Source organism: Somniosus microcephalus, chromosome 1 (assembly GCF_052327205.1).
Source record: "Somniosus microcephalus isolate GS21.2 chromosome 1, FLI_Smic_1.0, whole genome shotgun sequence".
Lineage (NCBI taxonomy): Eukaryota > Metazoa > Chordata > Chondrichthyes > Squaliformes > Somniosidae > Somniosus > Somniosus microcephalus.
The window spans coordinates 54,464,298-54,485,612 of NC_140987.1; the positions used below are offsets into that span (position 1 = coordinate 54,464,298).

The 21,315-nt window shown below is 40.6% G+C and overlaps 1 protein-coding gene across 5 annotated transcripts in view; it reads right to left on the reverse strand.

The window, feature by feature from the left end:
• Positions 1-21,315, reverse strand: part of sorbs2b (sorbin and SH3 domain containing 2b) — a 308,730-nt gene that overhangs the window by 39,572 nt on the left and 247,843 nt on the right. For all 5 annotated transcript variants that reach the window (XM_085981513.1, XM_085981502.1, XM_085981522.1 and 2 more), the window contains 3 exons: positions 16,753-16,922; positions 5,481-7,040; positions 1,529-1,629 (listed from right to left, as the gene is read on the reverse strand). In XM_085981513.1, the coding sequence (XP_085837639.1) occupies positions 1,529-1,629; positions 5,481-7,040; positions 16,753-16,922 (1,831 nt within the window). The remainder of the gene's footprint in view (positions 1-1,528; positions 1,630-5,480; positions 7,041-16,752; positions 16,923-21,315) is intronic.

A 21,315-nucleotide genomic window follows, 5' to 3' on the forward strand; every position in this document is an offset into this window, starting at 1 on the left:
ATTTAAAAAAAATTGAGTTTTAAAAATGCGACCAGAACTCGGGCATAAAGCTAAAGTTCTGGGTTTGTACAAAAGCAGTGGATCCTATTGGTTCTCTTGGCCCTGCTGACGTCAAGGTTTGACTGGATGACTAAGGCCAGTCTATTTCGTTCTTTATTCATGTGCAGACACACGCTAGGCTCTTCAGAACTAACTCAATCTAATTTCAAAGCGGAGTGCAACACCAACCCCACCCAGTATTTTCAAAATAAATTTTAAAAAATTAATTGAAACAACAATGTTGTGGAGTTTTTAATCCTTTTCAGAGTAACCACTATCATTCTCTGTAGTGCAACCAAGTTACAGCTAAAATTTTGAACTTTGATTAGATTGCTGCCTTGTAATTATTGATTCTCAGATATCCAATTATATTTTATATACAAATAAAACTAAAGCATTAAATCGGCAAAATGCCTTATTACCAGTGTTCCCTCTAAATTGTCTGTGTTATCCGCGGCCTGTTTATTTCAATGCGTGGTCCCTTTAAATTTCTGCGCATGTGCGGTATTTCAAATGGCAAAGCTTGTGAGCGGCCTGCCCAGTACCTTGCAGATTATTGCGTGGCTGCGCACACGCGCAGCGGAGAGGGAACATTGCTTAATTATACATTTCCAAATTCCCATAAAGTAGAAAATTTGATTTCAGAATTAATGAGCAGAAAGTACATCACATGACCTGTAAAGCACAGTACAGTAATTCTCTCCAAGTCATAAGTTATGGATTTTTGGATACTTTATGATCCGCTTACGTCAAACCACACACCACTGCTCTTGCCCAGCAGCCTCACCCCATGTTGAAACTTCCTTCCCATTCCTTTGATGCCTGAACTACATGCAATTTCAAATCCACATCCTAACAACCTGAAACCCTCTCTGTTCAATGGATGCTGCTACCCTATCCTTCACTGTGGTTGCTGTGCCTCCCTCTCGCAGCAACAGTGACCTCCACAGCAGTGGGGCTATCCTGGCATCTTCAATGGCAGTGAAGGAGGAAAACTGCTTAGTTTCATTGCCAGAGCAAAGCTAAAAAAAAACAGCAGCAGGTCAGATAGTGTATAATGGGTGATGCAGCAATTCCATACTCCCATCGGGGAGCAACACTCATAAGGAGCGTGAATCATAGGAATATTTTGGTGTATTTGGTCTGTTCAAACAGAGCAATTGAGTTGAAGGCTCCAATTTTCCACTCTCCCTGGGTCCAACTGCAGAAGTTGTATATGTGTGAGTGGAAGTGCTATGTTATCCGTTGTTCCTGAAGACTAAAGTACATCTCTACAACAAAGCTAATCGAATACATGGAAGAATAGAGACATACAGAGGTTCTGGACTTTGTTAAATACAGTTTAGCCCTTAGCAAACTGTATTCATCTGCAAAATACTTTGGCGGGGAATTTAAGAAAAATCCAACCTAAAACATTCCATAAATATATATCTAAAAACCAAGACCAAAGATCATTCATATCATTGTGGTGTTGCCTCTTTTCAGTTACCTCTTTTTCTTCAGGTTTCCTACGGGGTTCATCTGTCGGTCCCCTGCGATCTTTTAGCGTCGCTCGACCCATTTCTGTGACAATCCTATGAGATTCCTGATCTATTCAAAATAAAATGTAATAAAATAAATAACAGGCTCAACCAATGTTGTCCACACCATGGACCAGATGGGAGTTTTTTTTTGGCTGCTTGGTCAAAAGACATACCCATATTCAGATTTATGAATTGATTGGAGTGTTGCCACTTATCCCAAGGATTTTCAAATACATTTCTCAACAGTTTATAAATTCGTTCTAGGAAAATTCAGCTTCAGAATAAGAATAACTGCCATTTCTCAAAGTTGGTCAGATTTCTGAGCACAGTGAATCTACAGTTGCTTCGATCGTTCTGGCATCTTCCATGGCTAAGTTCAATACATGTTAATGTCCAGTGAGTAGTTAAGAATAAACCTCATATAGGTTTCTGCTGATAAAGGGACAGGAGGTTAAAAGCATCAAGTTCCACTGAGAGGGTGGGAGTCAGTGGAATACTGGTTCGAGCCGAGTGCAGCCAAGGCTCCTCAGTAAAATCAAAACAGATTATGGAACAACAGCCAACTACTTTCCCCCCAATAAAAAAAATGCTCCAGAATGGTTTCAAAACTGCATGAAACCTTCTAAACGAACACTGTAACTGTCCTCAGATATGTATAAGATTTTAAAACTTGTTGTCAGGCTTGCTTCTCAATATTTTGAACACTCCAGACTGGCTGCTGTGTTTGTTGTGGAGTGGAATGCCTGGTTGAATTCTTGTCCACACATGCGCTATAATTTTATTTCTGGGACTGGTATCGGAGAACAGTCACCAAAAACAGAACTCAAAGTTATAAATGGTTTTGAAAAAAAAGTCAATTGACATGTATTCAAGAGATAGAATATATAGTGTGTTGTACATTTCCCAGTCAACTGTCACCCAGAAAACCATTACCATATTGTGATCTAGAAGCTAAAAGTACATGACAATGTGTAACACTGCATTCCTTCAGCTTCGATACTATATTTATTAACTGTTCGTTTAAGGCAGGTCGTCTTACTAGCTTCACTGGTAACTGCGCAATGGAATTGTAACTCATTGCTATCTATTACCCACCATTTATTGGGTCTTTGGTCAACAGCTCTTAATTAGGTAAAGTCACATTAACATCCAGATCTAGCGTGATAATCACATCTCACTGCAACTAGATATTCTAGAGTTTAGTACAAGAGATTTGGGAATATATTGTGCCCATAGGTAATAGCTGTGGATGTGCAGAAATGCTACTTACCCTTATAGTCTGTATTGATTTGCACTCAGCTAAGTAATATTACTGCCACCAGATCTGACATAACAGGAGCAGCAGCTCAGTCAACACTGAGCACATACTGAGGATATGATGTAATCAACTGGGAAAGGGAACAGCCAACCAAAAAAGGGGAGTTTTAGTGACAGGGGCTGAGTCACTGTATTGGTGGAGTTTTACTGATAGCATCAGTTTCAGCAGCAGACTGGCATCATGCCAAGGTAGGTGCTCGTGGACGCTCTCATAGAAACTGACTATCTATTGCTGCCCTTTCCTCAAGTTTCAAAAAGCGATACACCCATTTGCAAACTTTCGCAACCAAAAGATAGACTTTAAAAAACAGTTTAAACAATCCTTGCAAACAGTCTTAGAATCCGTACAAACTAATGCGATGTTATCGCTGGATAACCTGAGGAATTAATCTACTGTACCTTCAGAAATCCATCATTTCGACCAAGCTTTCAGTCACCTCTCCTAACTCTTGTATCAAGGCTCACGTTCTCCTTTTATCTATTCTTCCTTCTCCTGGGATCTCCCTGGTATTTACAGCTCAGTGCCCTCGCACAATGTGCATTTACCCACCAGTGCTATTGGGGGAGCAATCACATACTTCAATTTTTCTCCTGTCTCTCACTGAAAACTTGCCTCATCTCAGTTTGTCTTCCTGAAGATGATCTAGCTGAAGTTAGGAATTATGCATGAAATTGGCCAGGAGTGGGGGAAAGGAGAAATCCATTAAAAAAAAGTGCTTAAATTGGAATCTGGGCAGTTAGTAGCATGTTCTGGTGAACCAGATATTCTGATAAACTTAATCTACTCCACAAAAAGTTTTACATTGACGTCATTCCCCATTCAGAAACAGCACAATGACCTGTGCAATTATTGAAAAAGGGTCACTAAATGGATGGTCACATTATTTACCGACCTGGGAATAAATACATTACAGTGACCTACCTCCTTGTATTGCTCCTCTGTGGGATAGTACCATGCAGTAACTTTATGGATTTCAAACTGTACACATTTAGCACCATTTCTGATTAGTAAACAGTTTGTTATGTGGCGACACATGTTATTAAGACCAAGCAGGAAAAAAAAAACTATTGTTAGGAGTTTGCACGTAGTTTAAATAAAGATGTACATTTGATATCAATGAATTCAAATGAAGAACATAAAAAAAAGACGGGAAAAGTAGTAAAAATTTAGGCTAGGCCAAATCCATTTTCCCCTCTGGTCCTACATACTATTTACCTGAACTATTATGCTTCCCCTTGATTTAAAGCAATTCAATTATATATTTCAGCATTCAACATCCAAGTGTGGTTAACTATAGCAACATGAAGTGATGGTTATGGCTTGATGTTCACATCATTTCTTTTAATAGAATAGGGAGCTCTTCCAAAATCTTTTTTTTTCCCCATTAAAAAAAAATAGAATATTTTGGCAAGACTGCAGGAAGTCGATATCAGAGGGAGCAAATAAAAAGGTCAATTAAAAAAAGATACGCAAGGGACAAAACTTTACTTCTGAGCGTGTTGGCGGCGTGCTGGCCTGACCAGGTATTACAGACAGCTGCATTCCGAGCAGATATTAGGCTGCTGCTGCTATCGCCAGTTTAAATACTGTGTGGATTATTCAAGTAGAGGGAGAAGTGAAAGGAGACCCAGATTCTGAACACAGGAGAATTTAGATCAACATTTAACAAACAGATACGGAACTTGTATGGGGGGTTGGGCAAGGAGGGAGATGGGATTACAGTAGATAGCGCTCTTGTGGGAGGGTTTGTTTTGGCACACGCACAATGGGCTGAATAGCCTGAAGAATGTCCTTCAGCACTAACATTTCTATGATCTATTAAAAAGCCACTTACCCGTTTTTAACCAGTCAACCTAAGGAAACTTATGTTAAGTTTGATCTTGTTGTAAAAAACTTCAGAGAGCAAAGATACTAAATGGTTAGTACATTTTATGCTGAAGGAACTTGTTTTCTTTCCCCCTCACCAGGAGAGTGTATTTTGCCAGTTGCAGTATAAATGACAGTACTGGAAAATGCTTTTATATCAATCTAATTAGGTAAATAGGAATGTTAATCATAAAGAGGCCCAGAAATCAAAAATAAGAGATGGGAGACAACTTTTTTCACATTACACAGACATAGCCTTTAACTACATTTATATTTTGTGACACTCATTCTAGTAATTAATTATTACTTTTTACTATATAACTTGATATATGCTGGATAACCTGAAGAATTCATCTGCTGTGCATGTTTAATTAACATGTTTTTAAATTTTAAAGTATTTACACATTTCAGCAATATTCGAGATCAAAACTGAAAACCAGTGATGGTGACGAATGGGAAGCCTGCGCCTAAACAGGTATCAAACATTTAGTTTAGCTTAAATTTTTTTTTTTACATTTTTCCCCTAATTATACTCAATTGTTTTATTGCGCATATTCAGTTCCTCTATGTACCACATCTTAATTTTAAACTCGGGATGAATGGCCTGTTATTTTACAGTCCTATTTTATGACCTTATTAAATTTACACTATAGATGCCAAAGTGGATGATGAATGCATGGATGATGATCACATAATTCCCAGACACACATTGAAGATTATGCTTTATATGCCACCTTGATAGTAAGTGTAATCATTCTCTGGGTTGTTGTTGGTGTCCATGTCCTGATAAGAGGCACTAAAAGGATTTTTTTCATAATCACACTGGTACAAAGGAAAATTAACCTCCTCTTCTTGCTGCTCAGAAGGCTGTGGACTACCTTTCTTCCTTAGAAGCTTGAGGGAGGAATTCCTTTCAGGGATATCCGGAAGCAGTTCAGTTATAAGTCTGTGTAATATGCTGTTATCAGGTAGACTCCCACGCCTCTTTTCCGCTTTGATGTGGTCATAGATATCTTTCAAAGCAGAATCCAGTGCTTCAAACACTGATTTAGATTTTGGCTTTTCAGGTTTTCTTTGGGCAGGCAAGCCCTTTTTCCTTCTGAAAGGCACTGGACTGACGAGGAACGCTAACTTTGAAAGGTTGGATTCAGCTTCAGGTTTCTCTGAAGTGGCCTTTCTTTCTTGATTCGCCCTTTCGTGTTTCAGCATGGTGGTGAACCTGGTGTACGAGGCTGGACACCTGCCTTTGCAGGAGCTGAGAAGATGTTTATGGTGGTGGGGATGGTGGCCTGAGCCGTAAAAGCTTTCCGACGACGTGAAGGAGTAATGGTCAAAGTCACTTTCACTACAAAAGGAGGAGCCTTCAATCGGAATGTAATCACTGAGGTCGGATACCACTGCCTCATGGTCACTGTCCATTTCTGAGTTTTCAAACTGTGATGCCATTCTTTGCTGGCCTTCATTTGTCACCTTAATATGAATAGGCATCATAGCTTTAGACATGCAATACTGCTGCTGCATCAGAGACATTTTCCTGCCTTGATTTTCCTCATCTAGTAAAGATTCAATAGATAATCGTCGTCTTGGGAAGATTGTCTTATTAGAAGCTGTATAGGAGGTTTCAGATGAAATCACCTTGTCCAGATTGGGCATAGATTTTGACTTCTTGATAAGTTTTTCAAATTCAGAGATTCTGGTTGGTACCATGTCCCTAGGCACCTCATTGGAAAATTCTTTCCATTCTGAAAAGATGCCCCTGTGTTGCTCTTGTTCATACTGTAACACCCTGGACTTCACAGTGCAGATGACATCTGGATTTATTAATTCTTTGCGGTTTATATGGTGCATTTTCTTGTACAGCTTCAAGAAGCCTTTGCCACCGCGTGCTGACTTGCAGCGAATTCGAGGTCTATGGGGCTTCCCACTCCCAGTCCCATGTGGGGACAGCCAACCTCGAGAGTATTCACCTTTGGGCTGTTCTTCGCAAAGCAATGACACCATGCTCTCAGACTTTGTCTGCGCATCCTGAATCCCATCGTAGTCACTTTGCAGCAGATCATCACAGCTGCGAGACTTTAGTTTTGGTGAAGTTGCTTCTTCTGTGCTGCTCCAAGCTTCTGCATTTTGTCGGTTCAGGTGCCAGCCATTCTTGAATAGGACCGACCTTTTCGGGCTAGGTGTAATTACAACCAGGGGCTGGCTATGGCGACTACTGTAATCTAACTCATGAGAGGCATTCTGGTTTTGAAGTACACAGCTAAGAAGGGGTGGGTATGATCTGCTAATATCCCCACCTTTCAGATCCATAGAGCAGCATGGTTAAAAGAGAGACAATGCCAGAATTAACAGACATACAAGACAGTATTTCAGTAGCAGAAAACCAATTAAGAAAAGCAAAGATGCAAGAAAAGAAGGCATGAACATAATTACTATATAATGTACTTAGCCACATCTGGTAAAATACAGCTGTTAAGATTATTGTAATATCCACTTCCATTGGCTTAAAGTCCCTCTAAAAATGCTAACATTTTCACAAGCAATAGTTATGTTAAGTTTGTTGCCCTGCTTTCTAGAGGGTAATCGTTTTTGGCCAAATGGTTACTTTTATTTTTTGGGGAAGAAAATTGGAGCCTATAAAATAGAAAAGTGCTAACCATTGGGATTTCCCCGTAAAAGGCATCAGTATGGGATAATACATACTGGCTAAATAGATACACTTCCCTTAATACACTTTTGCTTTGTAACCATGAGCCCACGACTGTATGGTTTAATCCAATTTCATACTTGCCAAATTTCCTCAATTGTTAACTTAAAATCGTCTTTGTGTGCGATTACAATAGCCAGGTGGATTTAACACCAGGTGTATTCCCCGCTCAGGTCGGAGTTAAAATTAGTCGGGTCTCAATTATATCATCAGGCCGCAACATGCATCTGTAAAGAAGGACCCTGCTGGTTCCGGGCGCGTGTCCTTGCTACCCGCTCACAAAAGCAGATTAAAATTGCAGATGTTGCGATCATGGCGGCTTTCGGACAACTAAGAGCCAGGGCGATTTTAACTGCTGACCCACCAGGTTTCTGCTGAGCGAGTAGAGTTAAAATCGCCCCCCCAAGCTGTTTTATAAAATTACACAAAATGATTATATTAATATTTAAAAACATGCCCAGTGTGTATATTGAAGCCGAGAAGAATGTGCTGTGCACTCCAATGGCAGTTTCATTCATTATTGGGTTATCCTTAATTCGTCAGCTTCATTAAACATATTGGCCCGGATATTCCGATCCCTACGAGCGTGTACGCGCGCTGTGTACCCACCCGTAGGGACATCGGAAATGCTGGTTTCAGGCATGCACAGCGCATGCGCTGAAAACCAACGTTTCCAATCTGTCAAGAATGGTCTTGACAGATCCTCCGGCTGCCCTGGAGAAGGGCCTGTGAGGGCGGATAGTTACGCTTTTTGGAGCCCCTCCGCCCGCAGAAAACCATTATAATTCTTACGCCTGGTAAAAGCAGGCGTAAGGCCTGCTTTTACCAGGATAAGAGTTGAAAAAGTTTAAAAAAAATTTCCACTGATTTAATTTAAAAATACTTTAAAAAAGGTAAGTTTATTTTTAGCCCCGTAAAATACTTTAATTATTTTTTTCAAAAAATTAAATTTGTTTAAAATACTTAATTTATTGTAATTTCAAGTCATTTAAAAAAAAAAAATTATTTAAAGTTTTACTATGTTTTTTCATTGATCTCCATTCATATATTTGACAGGTCTTCCTGTCAAATGTATGAAGGGAGATTCCCTTCTGTGATTGGCTCCCCATGGCCCACATGATCCCAGGGATGCTGCGAACTACATGCACCCCTGGGGTATGTGGGCCCTGCGCACCGGCAGTTTGGTGAGTGTGTCCCGTGAGCCCTCAGGTAAGGGCGCAGATTTTTCCAGATTGTAGGCCTCCGCCCGCGGGAGGCCTGCGATCAGAAAATACGGGCCCTATACTTTTAAACCGACCATGGTAAAATGTGTTTCAGAAGGCATCGCAACAAGTTTATTAGAAGGGGGGTGCAGTGGGAATTATTTTGATGAAGCTTTCATATAGTTACATTATTACTAACATTTTTACCCAGATCATTTATAAGAATTGTTTTTTCTATGACATTAGTTCTTTGAAAACAACTGGTTTTGCATCATTGCTATTTCAGCTGTGGTGTATAGACATTATATGGTAATCAGATGTTCGTACTATTTTGCTACTACATCCATAGACAGATTATGGTATTAAATAGCAAATATATTCAATAGTGTGCAAAAATGGACACATTTAAGCCTAGCTAAAGATTGTCCCAGCAGGCATAATTTAGCAACAGTAACATGTAAAATATACACACTTATATTCCACGGATCGGTTATATTTTTAAAAGTTAAATACTAAAGCTGAAAAGCAAACTTCTACGGTTAGGGTACAATCGACTGTCTAATTCTGTGTTGTCCTCTGTGTTTGTCTTCCTTTTTTTCTCTCTTCATTATGGCTCTCGGGCACTTTTCTTATTGTGCTGTCTATTTGTCCCTTTTTCACTCCTTTACTGCTTGTTTATGTCTTTTCCGCTGTTTCTCCTCTCTCTTGTGTATCACTCGCAATCTGTCTGTATGACTCTCATATCTACCTAATCTTTTATAAACGCCTGTGTCCAGCTTTGGTCTCCTCACGTAGTGGGTGATAGTGAGGCTTTGGAAAGGGTACAGAGGAGGGCCACTAGACTAATTCCCAGTTTAAAGCATCTTAGTCATTCAGATAGGCTAAAAAAGAGTTGGGACTCTACACTATAGAGAAGTGTAGACTTAGAGGTGATCTGATTGAGGTTTATAAGATAATGAAGGGAATAGATTATGTTCCAGTTGACAGTTTGTTCCAATTAAATAGATTAGGGAGGACCAGGGGTCACAATTTTAAGTTGTACAAGGCCAGGTCTAGGTTAGACGTCAGGAGGTGGTTCTTTACCCAGAGAATAGTGGACCTCTGGAAGAGGCTGCCGTCTCGCACAGTGGATGACGATTCGCTGAATTTCTTCAAGCAAGAGCTGGACCCGTTTCGGGCTGGTCTCATTTTCTGTTTTTTCTAATGAAAGTTCTCGGTCAGATGTTCTCGACCTTCTACGGATCTCTAAATTTTGCCAGTGCAGGTCAGAGAGTTGCTGATGCCAAGTAAATGCCTCTCTGTCACCTCTCAGAAAAGGTAGGAACTGCAGGGCATTTAGCGCCAGAGTGATCGCCTGGACTATTTTCGATCATCTAGTGATAGGTCGGAGAGGAATTTCCCAGACTTTTTCCCCCCAAACTGGCCTGGGTTTTTAATCTGGTTTTTCGTCTCACTTGGTTTCGGGTGGGGTGGAGTGTGCACATATTGTGATACACAAGGTATCACAATTATGTGGGACAGGCTGGATGGACCGGTGGGTCTTTATCGGTCTGTCATTGTTCGTATGGCTCTCATATCTACCTCATTTTATTTTTAAAGCCCAGGAAACAGATCAAGATGGTGGACAACATGTACTGGATTGGAAGTGGGCACTGGAATCAGACAGGGGGAAGTGGTCTAGAACATGCAAGTGAGTGAAAGTGGAGAGCTCGAACTCAGGCTGGGAGGAAGTGGCAAGACAGCGGCCAGGAAGAAGCAAGGGGTAGTGGGGCCTAGGATTATTGCCTGGGAGTTATAGGGTTATTGCCTGGGAGATCAGCAGAAGTCTCATAGGGTATAAGGTCTGGGAAACATGGAGTCTCAGAGCACTTAATGGGATTGGGGCTTAGAAGCATGGGTGGGGAGGGGGCCAGGACTTTTAATTATATAGATATAAATTTAGTCTAAATTGTACCAAATAAAGAAAGAACTTGCAGTAATCTCAAAGTAAAGGAGCCTCTGGGGAAGAGTGATCATAATATGATGAATTTCACTTTGGGTTCGAGAGTGAAATACTTAAGTAAACTTAAATAAAGCCAATTACATAGGTATGAGGGAATAGTTGGCTAAGGTAGATTGGGAAATTAGATTTAAAAATATGATGGTAGATAAGCAGTGGCAAACATTTAAAGAAATATTCCAACATTTTCAACAAATATACATGCCACTGAGAAATAAAAAACTCCATGGGAAAAATGATCCATCCATGGCTAACTAAAAAATTTAAAGATAGTATTAGATTAAAAGAAGAGGCTTATAATGTTGCAAAGAATAGTAGTAAGCCTGAGGATTGGGAGAGCTTTAGAAACCAGCAAAGGATGACCAAAAAATTGATAGAAAGGAAGAAAATAGAGTGAGAGTAAACTAACAAGAAACATTAAAAAAATTGTAATAGCTTCTACAAGTATGTGAAAGAGGAAGAGAGTAGCAAAAGTAAGCGTTGGCCCCTTAGAGGCTGAGACAGCAGAAATTATAATGGGGATCAAGGAAATGGCAAAGACTTTAAACAAATATTTTGTATCTGTCTTCATGGTAGAAGACACAAATAGCATACCAAAATAGTGGGGAACCAAGGGTCTAATGAGAGTGAGTAATTTAAAGTAATTAATATCAGTAGACAAAGAGTACGTGAGAAACTAATAGGACTAGAGTACAAAAGCGTGGGAATTATTATGAACCTGTATTCTGGTTCTATGAACTGGTTTGGCCTCAACTGGAGTATTGTGTCCAATTCTGGGCACCACACTTTAGGAAGGACGTGAAGGCCTTAGAGAGGGTGCAGAAAAGATTTACGAGAATGATTCCAGGGATGAGGGACTTCAGTTACATGGATAGACTGGAGAAGCTGGGGTTGGTCTCCTTACAGCAGAGAAGATTGAGAGGAGATTTGATAGAGGTATTCAAAAATCATGAGGGGTCTGGATAGAGTAGATAGAGAGAAACTGTTCCCATTGGCAGAGGGGTCAAGAACCAGAGGACACAGATTTAAGGTGATTGGCAAAAGAACCAAAGCTGACATAAGAAAAATCTTTTTTACGCAGCGAGTGGTTAGGATCTGGAATGCACTGCCTGGTGGAGGCAGACTCAATCACGGCTTTCAGAAGGGAGTTGTTAAGTACCTGAAAGAAAAAAATTTGCAGGGCTTTGGGGAAAGGGCGGGCGAGTGGAACTAGCTGAAGTACTCTTGCAGAGAGCTGACACGGGCTCGGCGGGCCAAATGGCCTTCTTCCATGCTGTAACCATTCTATGATTCTATGACTAAAAGCCGACAAATCCCTTGGACCTGATGGCCTAGCTCCTAGGGTTCTAAAAGAGGTGGCTGCAGAGATACTGGATGCATTGGTTGTGATCTTCCAAAATTTCCTGGAGACTGGAACGGTCCCAGTGAATTGGAAGGTAGCAAATGTAACCCTGGTATTCAAGAAAGGAGGGAAGAGAGAAAACAGGGAACTATAGGCCAGGTAGTCTGACATCAGTGATTGGGAAAATACTGGAATCCATTGTTAAGGAAGTGGTAACAGGGCACTTAAAAAACCATAATATGATTAGGCAGAGTCAACATGGTTTTAGGAAAGGGAAATTATGTTTAACAAATTTATTAGAGTTTTTTGAGGATGTAAGTAGCAGGGTAAATAAAGTGGATGTAGTATATTTGGATTTCCAAAAGGCATTTGATAAGGTGCCACATAAAAGGTTGCGACGCAAGGTAAGGGCTCATGGGGTTGGGGGCAATGTATTAGCATGGATAGAGGATTGGTTAACGGACAGGAGAGTAGGGATAAATGGTCACTTTCTGGATGGCAGGCTGTAACTAGTGGGGTGCCACAAGGATCAGTGCTTGGGCCTCAGCTATTTACAATCTGTATTAATGACTTAGATGAAGGGACCAAGTGCAATGTATCTAAGTTTGCTGGCAATACAAAGCTAGGTGGGAAAGTAAGCTGTGAGGAGGACACAAAGAGCCTGCAAAGGGATATAGACCGGTTAAATGAGTGGTAGATGGAGTATAATGTGAGGAAATGTGAGGTTATTCACTTTGGTAGGAAGAATAGAAAAACAGAATATGTTTTAAATGGTGAGAAACTATTAAATGTTGGTGTTCAGAGAGATTTAGGTGTCCTCATACAGGAAACACAGAGTTAGCATGCAGGTACAGCAAGCAATTAGGAAGGCAAATGGCACGGTGACCTTTATTGCAAAGGGGTTGGAGTACAAAAGTAAGGAAGTATTGCGACAATTATACAGGGCTTTGGGGAGACCACACCTGGAGTACTGTGCACAGTTTTGATCTCATCAGAGGAAGGATATACTAGCCGTAGAGGCGGTGCAACAAAGGTTCACTAGATTGATTCCTGGGATGAGAGGATTGTCCTATGAGGAGAGATTGAGTAGATTGGGCCTGTAATCTCTGGCGTTTAGAAGAATGAGCAGTGATCTCATTGAAACATACAAGATTCTGAGGGCAGATGCTGAGAGGTTGTTTTCCCCTGGCTGGAGTGTCTAAAACTAGGGGGGTCACAGTCTCAGGATAAGGGGTCGGCCATTTAAGATTGAGATGAGGAGGAATTTCTTCACTCAGGGTTGTGAATCTTTGGAATTCTCTGCCCCAGAGGGCTGTGGACACCGAGTCTTTGAGTCTATTCAAGGCTGAGATCGATAGATTTTTGGACTCTAGGGCAGCCAAGGGATATGGAGATTGGGCGGGAAAGTGAAGTTGAGGTTGAGGGTCAGCCATGATTTTATTGAATGATGGAACAGGTTCGAGGGGCTGTATGGCCTACTCCCGCTCCCAATTCCTATGTTCTTATATAGCACCTTTCACAACTTCAGGACACTCCAATGTGCACCACAGCCAATTAAGTACTTTTGAAGTGTAGTCACTGTTGTAATGCAGGAAAATATGGCACCCAATAGATAAGGAATACATATTGGCCAGGATACTAGGTGAACTTCCCTTCTCTTCTCTGAATGACACTGGATCTACTACATCCATTTAGAGGGTAGACAGCACCTCTGACAGTGAGGCACTCCCTCAGTGCTGCAGTAAAGTGTCAGCCTAGATTATGTGCTCAAGTCTCTGGAGTGGGGCTTGAACCCATGACCTTCTGACTCAGGCGACAGTGCTACCCCTGAGCCAAGGCTGACACCCTCATGTGCTGTGAATTGGCGTTCGATACATAAAGGCCAGCACAAGAAGTTTCAACAAATTCCAACAAGCTGAGCTTCCAGGTTTGAACTTGCTATTTTCGTGATTTCCTTATCTTGGCCACAATTTCAGGGGATGGTAGAACAGGGACCAAAAGGTCACATGGGAAGAAAAATAAATCAGCAGAGATCTCGGTCTTCATCTCAATTCCTCTCAAATGCCACGTCATAGCCAAATTGATAGCGAGACTGACAGAAGCACATCATCTGCTTAATTCAACTTGATTTATATGGTGCGTGATGTAGGAACACTCAGAATGGGAATTATCCACACCCCCACCCCCATTTTATTGAAGCAACATTTAAAAGAAAAGCAATACAATTTTACACGCAAACATTCCACTTCATGTAAATGTATTGATTAGCTTATGCATGAATCCATAGCTTTGCACACTATTATTGCATTATGAAAAGAGCTGAAGAGCACATCAACAGTAGGCAAGACTCTAGAACCCAGGCAGAGAATAAAAGAAACTACGTAACACTTGTACCGTCTGCAAGAAAAGCCCGTAATCCCTAACCTTACAGATTTTCTCAACATTTTCTTAAAAGCTCAGATTTATCAGCAATGCTGCTTTGATAACATAACGTGTCCTACAAATAAACTCCAGCGCAGCTAAAGAGTGATCAATGTTATAGTATTTCACAAACCTTCAGGGACCTAATGTAGCAATACTGAAATCTATTGACTCTAGGCCACCATCATACTGGAAGGAAACTGCAGCAATATCAAAAATCTTAGTTCACAAAGTGCATCATTTGATAAATATAAACAAATAGCATTCTCATTGCAAAACCTTCTCTATCGGTCTGATTAAGGCAAGCCATTCATTTCCATTAGCATTCCTTAGGATGCCTGAAACAAAAATCAGACTGCATGCTGCTTTGGCATCATACCTAGGCAGAGACTCTAAGAGTTTCTCCAAAAAGACACACGAGAAAATACTTGCTTCAGCTAAAACAGCGCTATTCAAATTCCCAGGTTTGAAGTGAGATCTTTTATATAAGAACATAAGAATAGGCCATTTGACCCTTCGAGCCTGCTCCGCCATTCAACAAGATCATGGCTGATCTTCTACCTCAACTCCACCTTCCCGCACTATCCCCATATCCCTTAGTTCCCAAAAACTTATCGACCTCTGTCTTGAATACACTCAATGACTGAGCATCCACAGCTCTCTGGAGTAGAGAATTCCAAAGATTCACAACCCTTTGAATGAAGAAATTTCTCATTAGTCCTAAATGGCTGACCCCTTATTCTGAGACTATGACCCCGTGTTCTAGATTCCCCAGCCAGGGGAAACATTTTCTCAGCATTAACCCTGTCAAGCCCCTTAGGCATTTTATATGTTTCAATTAGATCACCTCTCATTCTTCTAAACTCTAAGGAATATAGGCCTAGTCTACTCAATCTCTCCTCATAGGGCAATCCCCTCATCCCAGGAACCAGTCTAGTGAACCTTCATTGCACTCCCTCTAAGGTCTTTCCTTAGGTAAGGAGACCAGAACTGTACACAGTACTCCAGATGTGGCCTCACCAATGTCCTGTATAATTGTAGTAAGACTTTTTTACTCTTATATTCTAATCCCTTTGTAACAAAAGCTACCATAGCATTTGCTTTCCTAATTGCTTGCTGTACTTGCATGTTAACTTTGTGTGATTCATGTACAAGGACACCCAGGTCCCTCTAATGCAAACATTTCCCAGTCTCTCACCATTCAAAAAATATTCTGCTTTTTTGTTTTTCCTACCTAAGTGGATAACTTCACACTTCCCCACATTGTATTCCATTTGCCATGTTCTTGCCCAATCAGTCAACCTGTCTATATCTCTCTGCAGCCTCTTTGCGTCCTCCTCGCGTCCTCCTCACAGCTTACTTTCCCACCTAACTTTGTATCATCAGCAAACTTGGATACATTATTCAGTCCCTTCATTTAAGTCATGAATATAGATTGTAAATAGCTGAGGCCCAAGCAGTGATCCTTGCGGTACCTTGCTAGTTACAGCCTGCCAACCCGAAAAAGTCCAGTTTATTCCTACTCTCTGTTTTTTGTCCATTAACCAAGCCTCATTCCATGCTAATATATTACCCCCAATCCCATGAGTCCTAATTTTGTGTAATTACCTCTTGTGTGGCACCTTATTGAATGCTTTTTGAAAATCCAAATACACTACATCCACTGGTTTCCCCTTATCCATCCTGCTAGTTACATCTTCAAAAATCTCAAAGTTGAAAGTTAGCAATAAATATTTGACAAACAAAAAGAAATTTAGCCACATAAACCTCTCACACGTTGTGATAGAGCAATCCCTTCATTGTTTTGAAATAAATAGTAGGATACTGACGATTACTTGTAGTCAGAAAGTGATGTAACCTGCATGCAGTTAGTTTACCAGGAATCAACTTTCTAATTCCAGCTGCACAGAGGAGACCCTACCTTCACACAGTTCCCAGAAGTCAGGTTGCCACTCTTCAACTTGCTATTGTACCGATTGAGGGGGGGGGGGGGGGGGAAAAGAGGGATTGTAGCAGAATCGTAAACGTATTTATACAGATTGGGTTTACAGCTTCGCTACAAGCACACAGAGGAATCTTCACCAAGGATGGGCAAACACACGCTCAGTCAGGGACAACTATAGTTAGCCCAGCATGACAGGGGAAAATAAAGCTCTTAGCCAAACTCTTCTTACGAACATGTTATTTTCACATCATTTAGATGATTCGAAACATTTTATTCATTGAAATTCCAAAATTTTGAAACAACTATTTGAACGTATTTTTTTTTACTGAAGTAAGAGAACGTGATCCCTTGTATCTGCAGTTTTTTTCCCCAAGTGGAAGTCTTACTCCTTACCTTTAACTCTGGATGGTGAAGATGGTGAAGAATTGATTAATGGCCTCCTGGTTATTCCATGGAGGTCAGTGCTGCTCTTCTGCATAGTGTGATCACTCTGTGCTCTCTGATGGTTCACTGAAGGCTCAGACTTCCGCCGCTTTCTGTAGTCACTTGCAGAATTTGTGGCACTGACAACAGATCGAATCAGATTAATTGCTTTACTGTCCGACTTATTTTTCTGCTCTTAGTGGCTGCTTACTCAATGCGGGAAAACTGAACCTTCCCTGTTCATGCCAAGTGAAATCGTTGGGCAAAATGTTGTTGGCTTTGTAACGTTAAATTTAGACAAAGTCAGACCTACTGGTTGTACCAGTAAGATATTTTTAAAATATAGTAACATATCTTTAGCCCTTAAATTGCTAACAAGTTCAGGGAAATGGCTGAATCCTTCAATCAGGTGCCCTTGTAAGTTTTTAGTCCACACACTACATCACCGAGATAAACAAACAATAAATCTACTCTAACGTCAGCAGTGGCTTTGCTACAATAATATCACCCTGAAAAGAACTAAAGCGATAGAAAAAATTGTGCCAATTCTTACAATTTTTCAGGCCAATGGCAGATTGAATTTATATAGGCCCACACCCATCAACAAATAATTCTTCCACCTTTCTCCCAGCATACAAGGCAGGAGCTAATGCCGCTCATTTTTTGAAAATATTCTGAGCACCAACTGTAATTTCGCAATGAAGGTCAATTTCAGTAGTGCAATTGGTGCTGACTCCTGCCATGGACCTCCATTCGCATCATTGACTCTTTCTCAGTACAGTAATTGGTAGGAGCCCAGGGTAAACAGGGAAAGTCAGCAATTTGAGTACAAGTTCTTGAAATTCAACTATGCTGTGACATGTGATTATCTCTATAATCATTTAGTGATATTTGAGGTTCTCTGCAGTTTTAATGGGAGAAGGAGGGACATGAGAATGGAGAACCCTTGTATCAAGTTTTCTAATCATTGGATATTTGCGCTTGCATTTCATTGCAAAATCAAATATCTGGGAGAAAAACCTTAACTGAGCTTTTGAGAAAAAGAAAACAAGAGATTTAGAAAACAGAAAAGTGACTTTTGGCCTCATTTAGATGCGCCATCTTCTTCTGCTGAATGAACCGTCATTCTGCGCACACAGTGGGGCAATCTAACCCGGCAGGGAAGACATTTGATCACTGCACACCTGCCATCTGGTACTCTAACCCCATCTCTTTGATAATTCCGTGCCTCATTTTCTAAGCTGTCGCTTGAAGTTTGGCAGCTGGGTTAGAATGGAACCCGAGTGCAAGCCAAATAGTTCTGATGACAGCTGCTGCAGGGGGAAGATGCATCATTTATAGCTTCCTAGGAGTTTTTTTTTAAAGTAATCCTTTAACAACTTACATTTCTCTATAGCATTCCTCCTATAAAAGAACATCTGAGTGATTCACAAGGCACAAAATTACCTCTTAAGTCGGCACCAAATTGACAACGTCTCCCAAAGATCATAAGGATGGCTAGTGTTGGAAATGGAAATATCACACTTGTGCAGAAGTGTGTGTTTTTCTGAGATTGGGAAAGAGTAGAGGGAGTTTCATTCTGCAGCTAGCTAGGAGTGCTTGTTGATTACACCGAGTGACTGAAGTGGGAAAAAATATTAAATGCCCCAGTGTTAACATATCTTACTTTAAGGGGCACATAAATTCACAAAAGAAAAAACTGCTCAGTTATATAAGCAGGACTGAGAAACTTCAAACAAACAATATCCTCCATTAGTGTTGCTATTGATTTTTACATAATTTTTCCTCTCCTTCATGTCTCTGTTGTTGCATTGTTTTCAAAATGTTCAACTTTCTTACTTTTTTTTCTCAAATCATTTTCACGGTTTTCCTCTTTATAAAATTACAGGCTTAAAACCCATAAATCTCCAAGGGACACAGGAAGTGTCGTGGGTAAGTGAAAAGGGCCTTTATAAAAGGGCTAAAAGGAACATGAATAAAGGCTAGCAGATAAAAGTAAGGGCTTCTATCAGGAAAAGTTTAAGAGAGGGCAAAGACCGCTCAGGGATGAAGGAGTGAGTCTAATTATGGAGGCTGAAGGTATGGCAGAGTTATTAAATAAATATCTTGCATCAATTTTTATAAATGATGGTGAAGTGAGAATGTAGGTGTACTAGAGAAGGATTCAGAACAACTGTTGAAGATAACTAGAATAGGATTTATTTCTGGAACAACAGCAGTGCTGAAGGTGAATAATTCACCAGGGGCTCTAATGGCATGTTACCTAGGGTGTTGAAGAAAGTCAGCGAGTAGATAGCGAAGACTATGATCACAAGTTTTCAATTCTCCTAACATCTGCAACATTACACCTGGAGACCAGAGAGTAGCCAATGCAACACCTTTGCTCAAGAAGGGAGAGGAGGATAAAAAAAGGGTAATTGTAGATCAGTTAGTCTAACATCAATTGTGAGAAAACTCCTAGAATCCATAATTCAAGATCACATTAGTGGCATTTAAAAATGCATGGCGTAATCAAGAGCAGGGAGCATGTCTTCGTTAAAAGCAAATCGTGTTTCAAATGCAAGTTGTTTTTTTTTTAAAGTGACTAATTGGATAGATAAAAGGATTGTAGTAGGTGTATTGTATATTAATTTTTAGAAGGCATTCTATAAGGCATACGATAAGGTAGCTTTGTAACAAAAATTCAGGCATATTATATAGAGGAATGCTGCAACATGGATAGAAATAACAACAGAAAATGCTGGAAATACTCAGCAGGCCAGGCAGCATCCGTGGAGAGAGAAACAGAGTTAACGTTTCAGGTCGGGGACCCTTCATCAGAACTGGAAAAAGCTGGAGATGTAACAGATATTAAGCAGATGCAGAGATGGGGGTGGGGGGGTTAGGAGGGGAGGAAGGAATTGAAAGAACACCCTGTACTTTTGTAAGAGGCAGGAAAGATAAAATGTTGCAAATGGGAATGGCAAAAATCATACTGTATGAAAAATGGGGGCAGGGATAATTATCTGAAATTGTTGAACTCAATGTTGAGTCCGGAAGGCTGCAAAGTGCCCAATCGAAAGATGAGGTGCTGTTCCTCAAGCTTACATTGAGCTTCATTGGAACAATGCAATAGCCCGAGGACAGAGAGATCAGAGTGGGAGTGAAGCGGAGAATTAAAGTGATAAGCGACCGGAAGCTCAGGGTCACCCTTACGGACTGAACGGAGGTGTTCCGCAAAGCATGGATAGCAAGTTGGCTAACTGACAGGAAACAAAGGGTTGAGGTTAGCAGGTATTATTTGATTGGAGAGGGTTAGAAGTGGTGAACCAAGTCTCAATCTATGTAGATAGTTTAGATTTGGGCATAGGGAGTCAAAATTTGCTGATGACACAAAAGTAGATTTGGAAAAAAGAGAGGACTGTAAAAGACTTCAGGAGGGTGGATCAACATAAGGAGGATGAAGGGAAATATGAGGTAATGCATTTTGGGAGGAAAGCAAGGAATGGAAGTATAAACCCTGAAGGGTGGATGAACAGAGACCCCTAGTGGTTCAAATGTATAAATAATTGAAAGTGCAAATGCAACAACATGCATTTATACAACGTATTTAACGTAGTAAAACGTCCCAAGGCGTTTCACAGGAGCATCATCAGTAAGAAATTTGAGATATTAGGACAGGTGACCAAAAGCTTAGTCAAAGAGGTAGGTTTTAAGGAGTGCCTAGAAGGGGGAGAGGGGGAAGAGAGGTTTAAGGAGGAAATTCCAGAGCTTAGGGCCAATGGTCCCTCCAGTTGTTATTTGGGTCGCACAGTCCCTTTAAGGGGCTGCAGGGCGCATTCAGAAATCTGCACATATGCGGTTTTTGCATTTAAAAGTGGGTGAGCCAGCTGCGTGGGAGCTCCAGACAGCGGTGAGGGAACATTGCTTAGGGTCTAGATAGCTGAAGGCATGACCTCAAGCGGTGGGGTGATGGAAATCGGGATGCACAGGATTGATAGAAACAAGACATTCTTCTTCCTGACATCGTAGACGGGGGAGGCCAGAATTGGAGGAACGGAGGAGGTTACAGAAGTCGGGAGGGGCAAGGTCATGGTGGGATTTGAACACAAGGACGAGAATTTTAAATTGGAGACGTTGCTGGATAAAGCCATATAAAAACCAATAGCATTTTATGTTTTTTTAAATAGAGATATACAATACAAGGGGAAAGAGATGTGGCAAATTTATATGTGACAATGGTTACGCCACAGTTAGACTACTGTGTCCCTCTTCAAAAAAAGGACATCAAAGCTATAGAGAGTATACAGCATGATTCACCAGTAGGATACCAAAAATGATAAACTACGGTTATAAGGATAGGCTTGAGATATAGAACTATTTTCATTGGAGCAGAGAAATTTAATAAAGGTCAGATTTAACAGAAGTTATAAAATTATTAAGTGTTTTGATTGGGTGAATCAGAAATGACTACTTGCTCTGGTTAGGGAGTCAGTGATGAGGGTCATCAATTTAAAGTTTTTTTTAATCTTTACATAGCGCATAAATGACTTT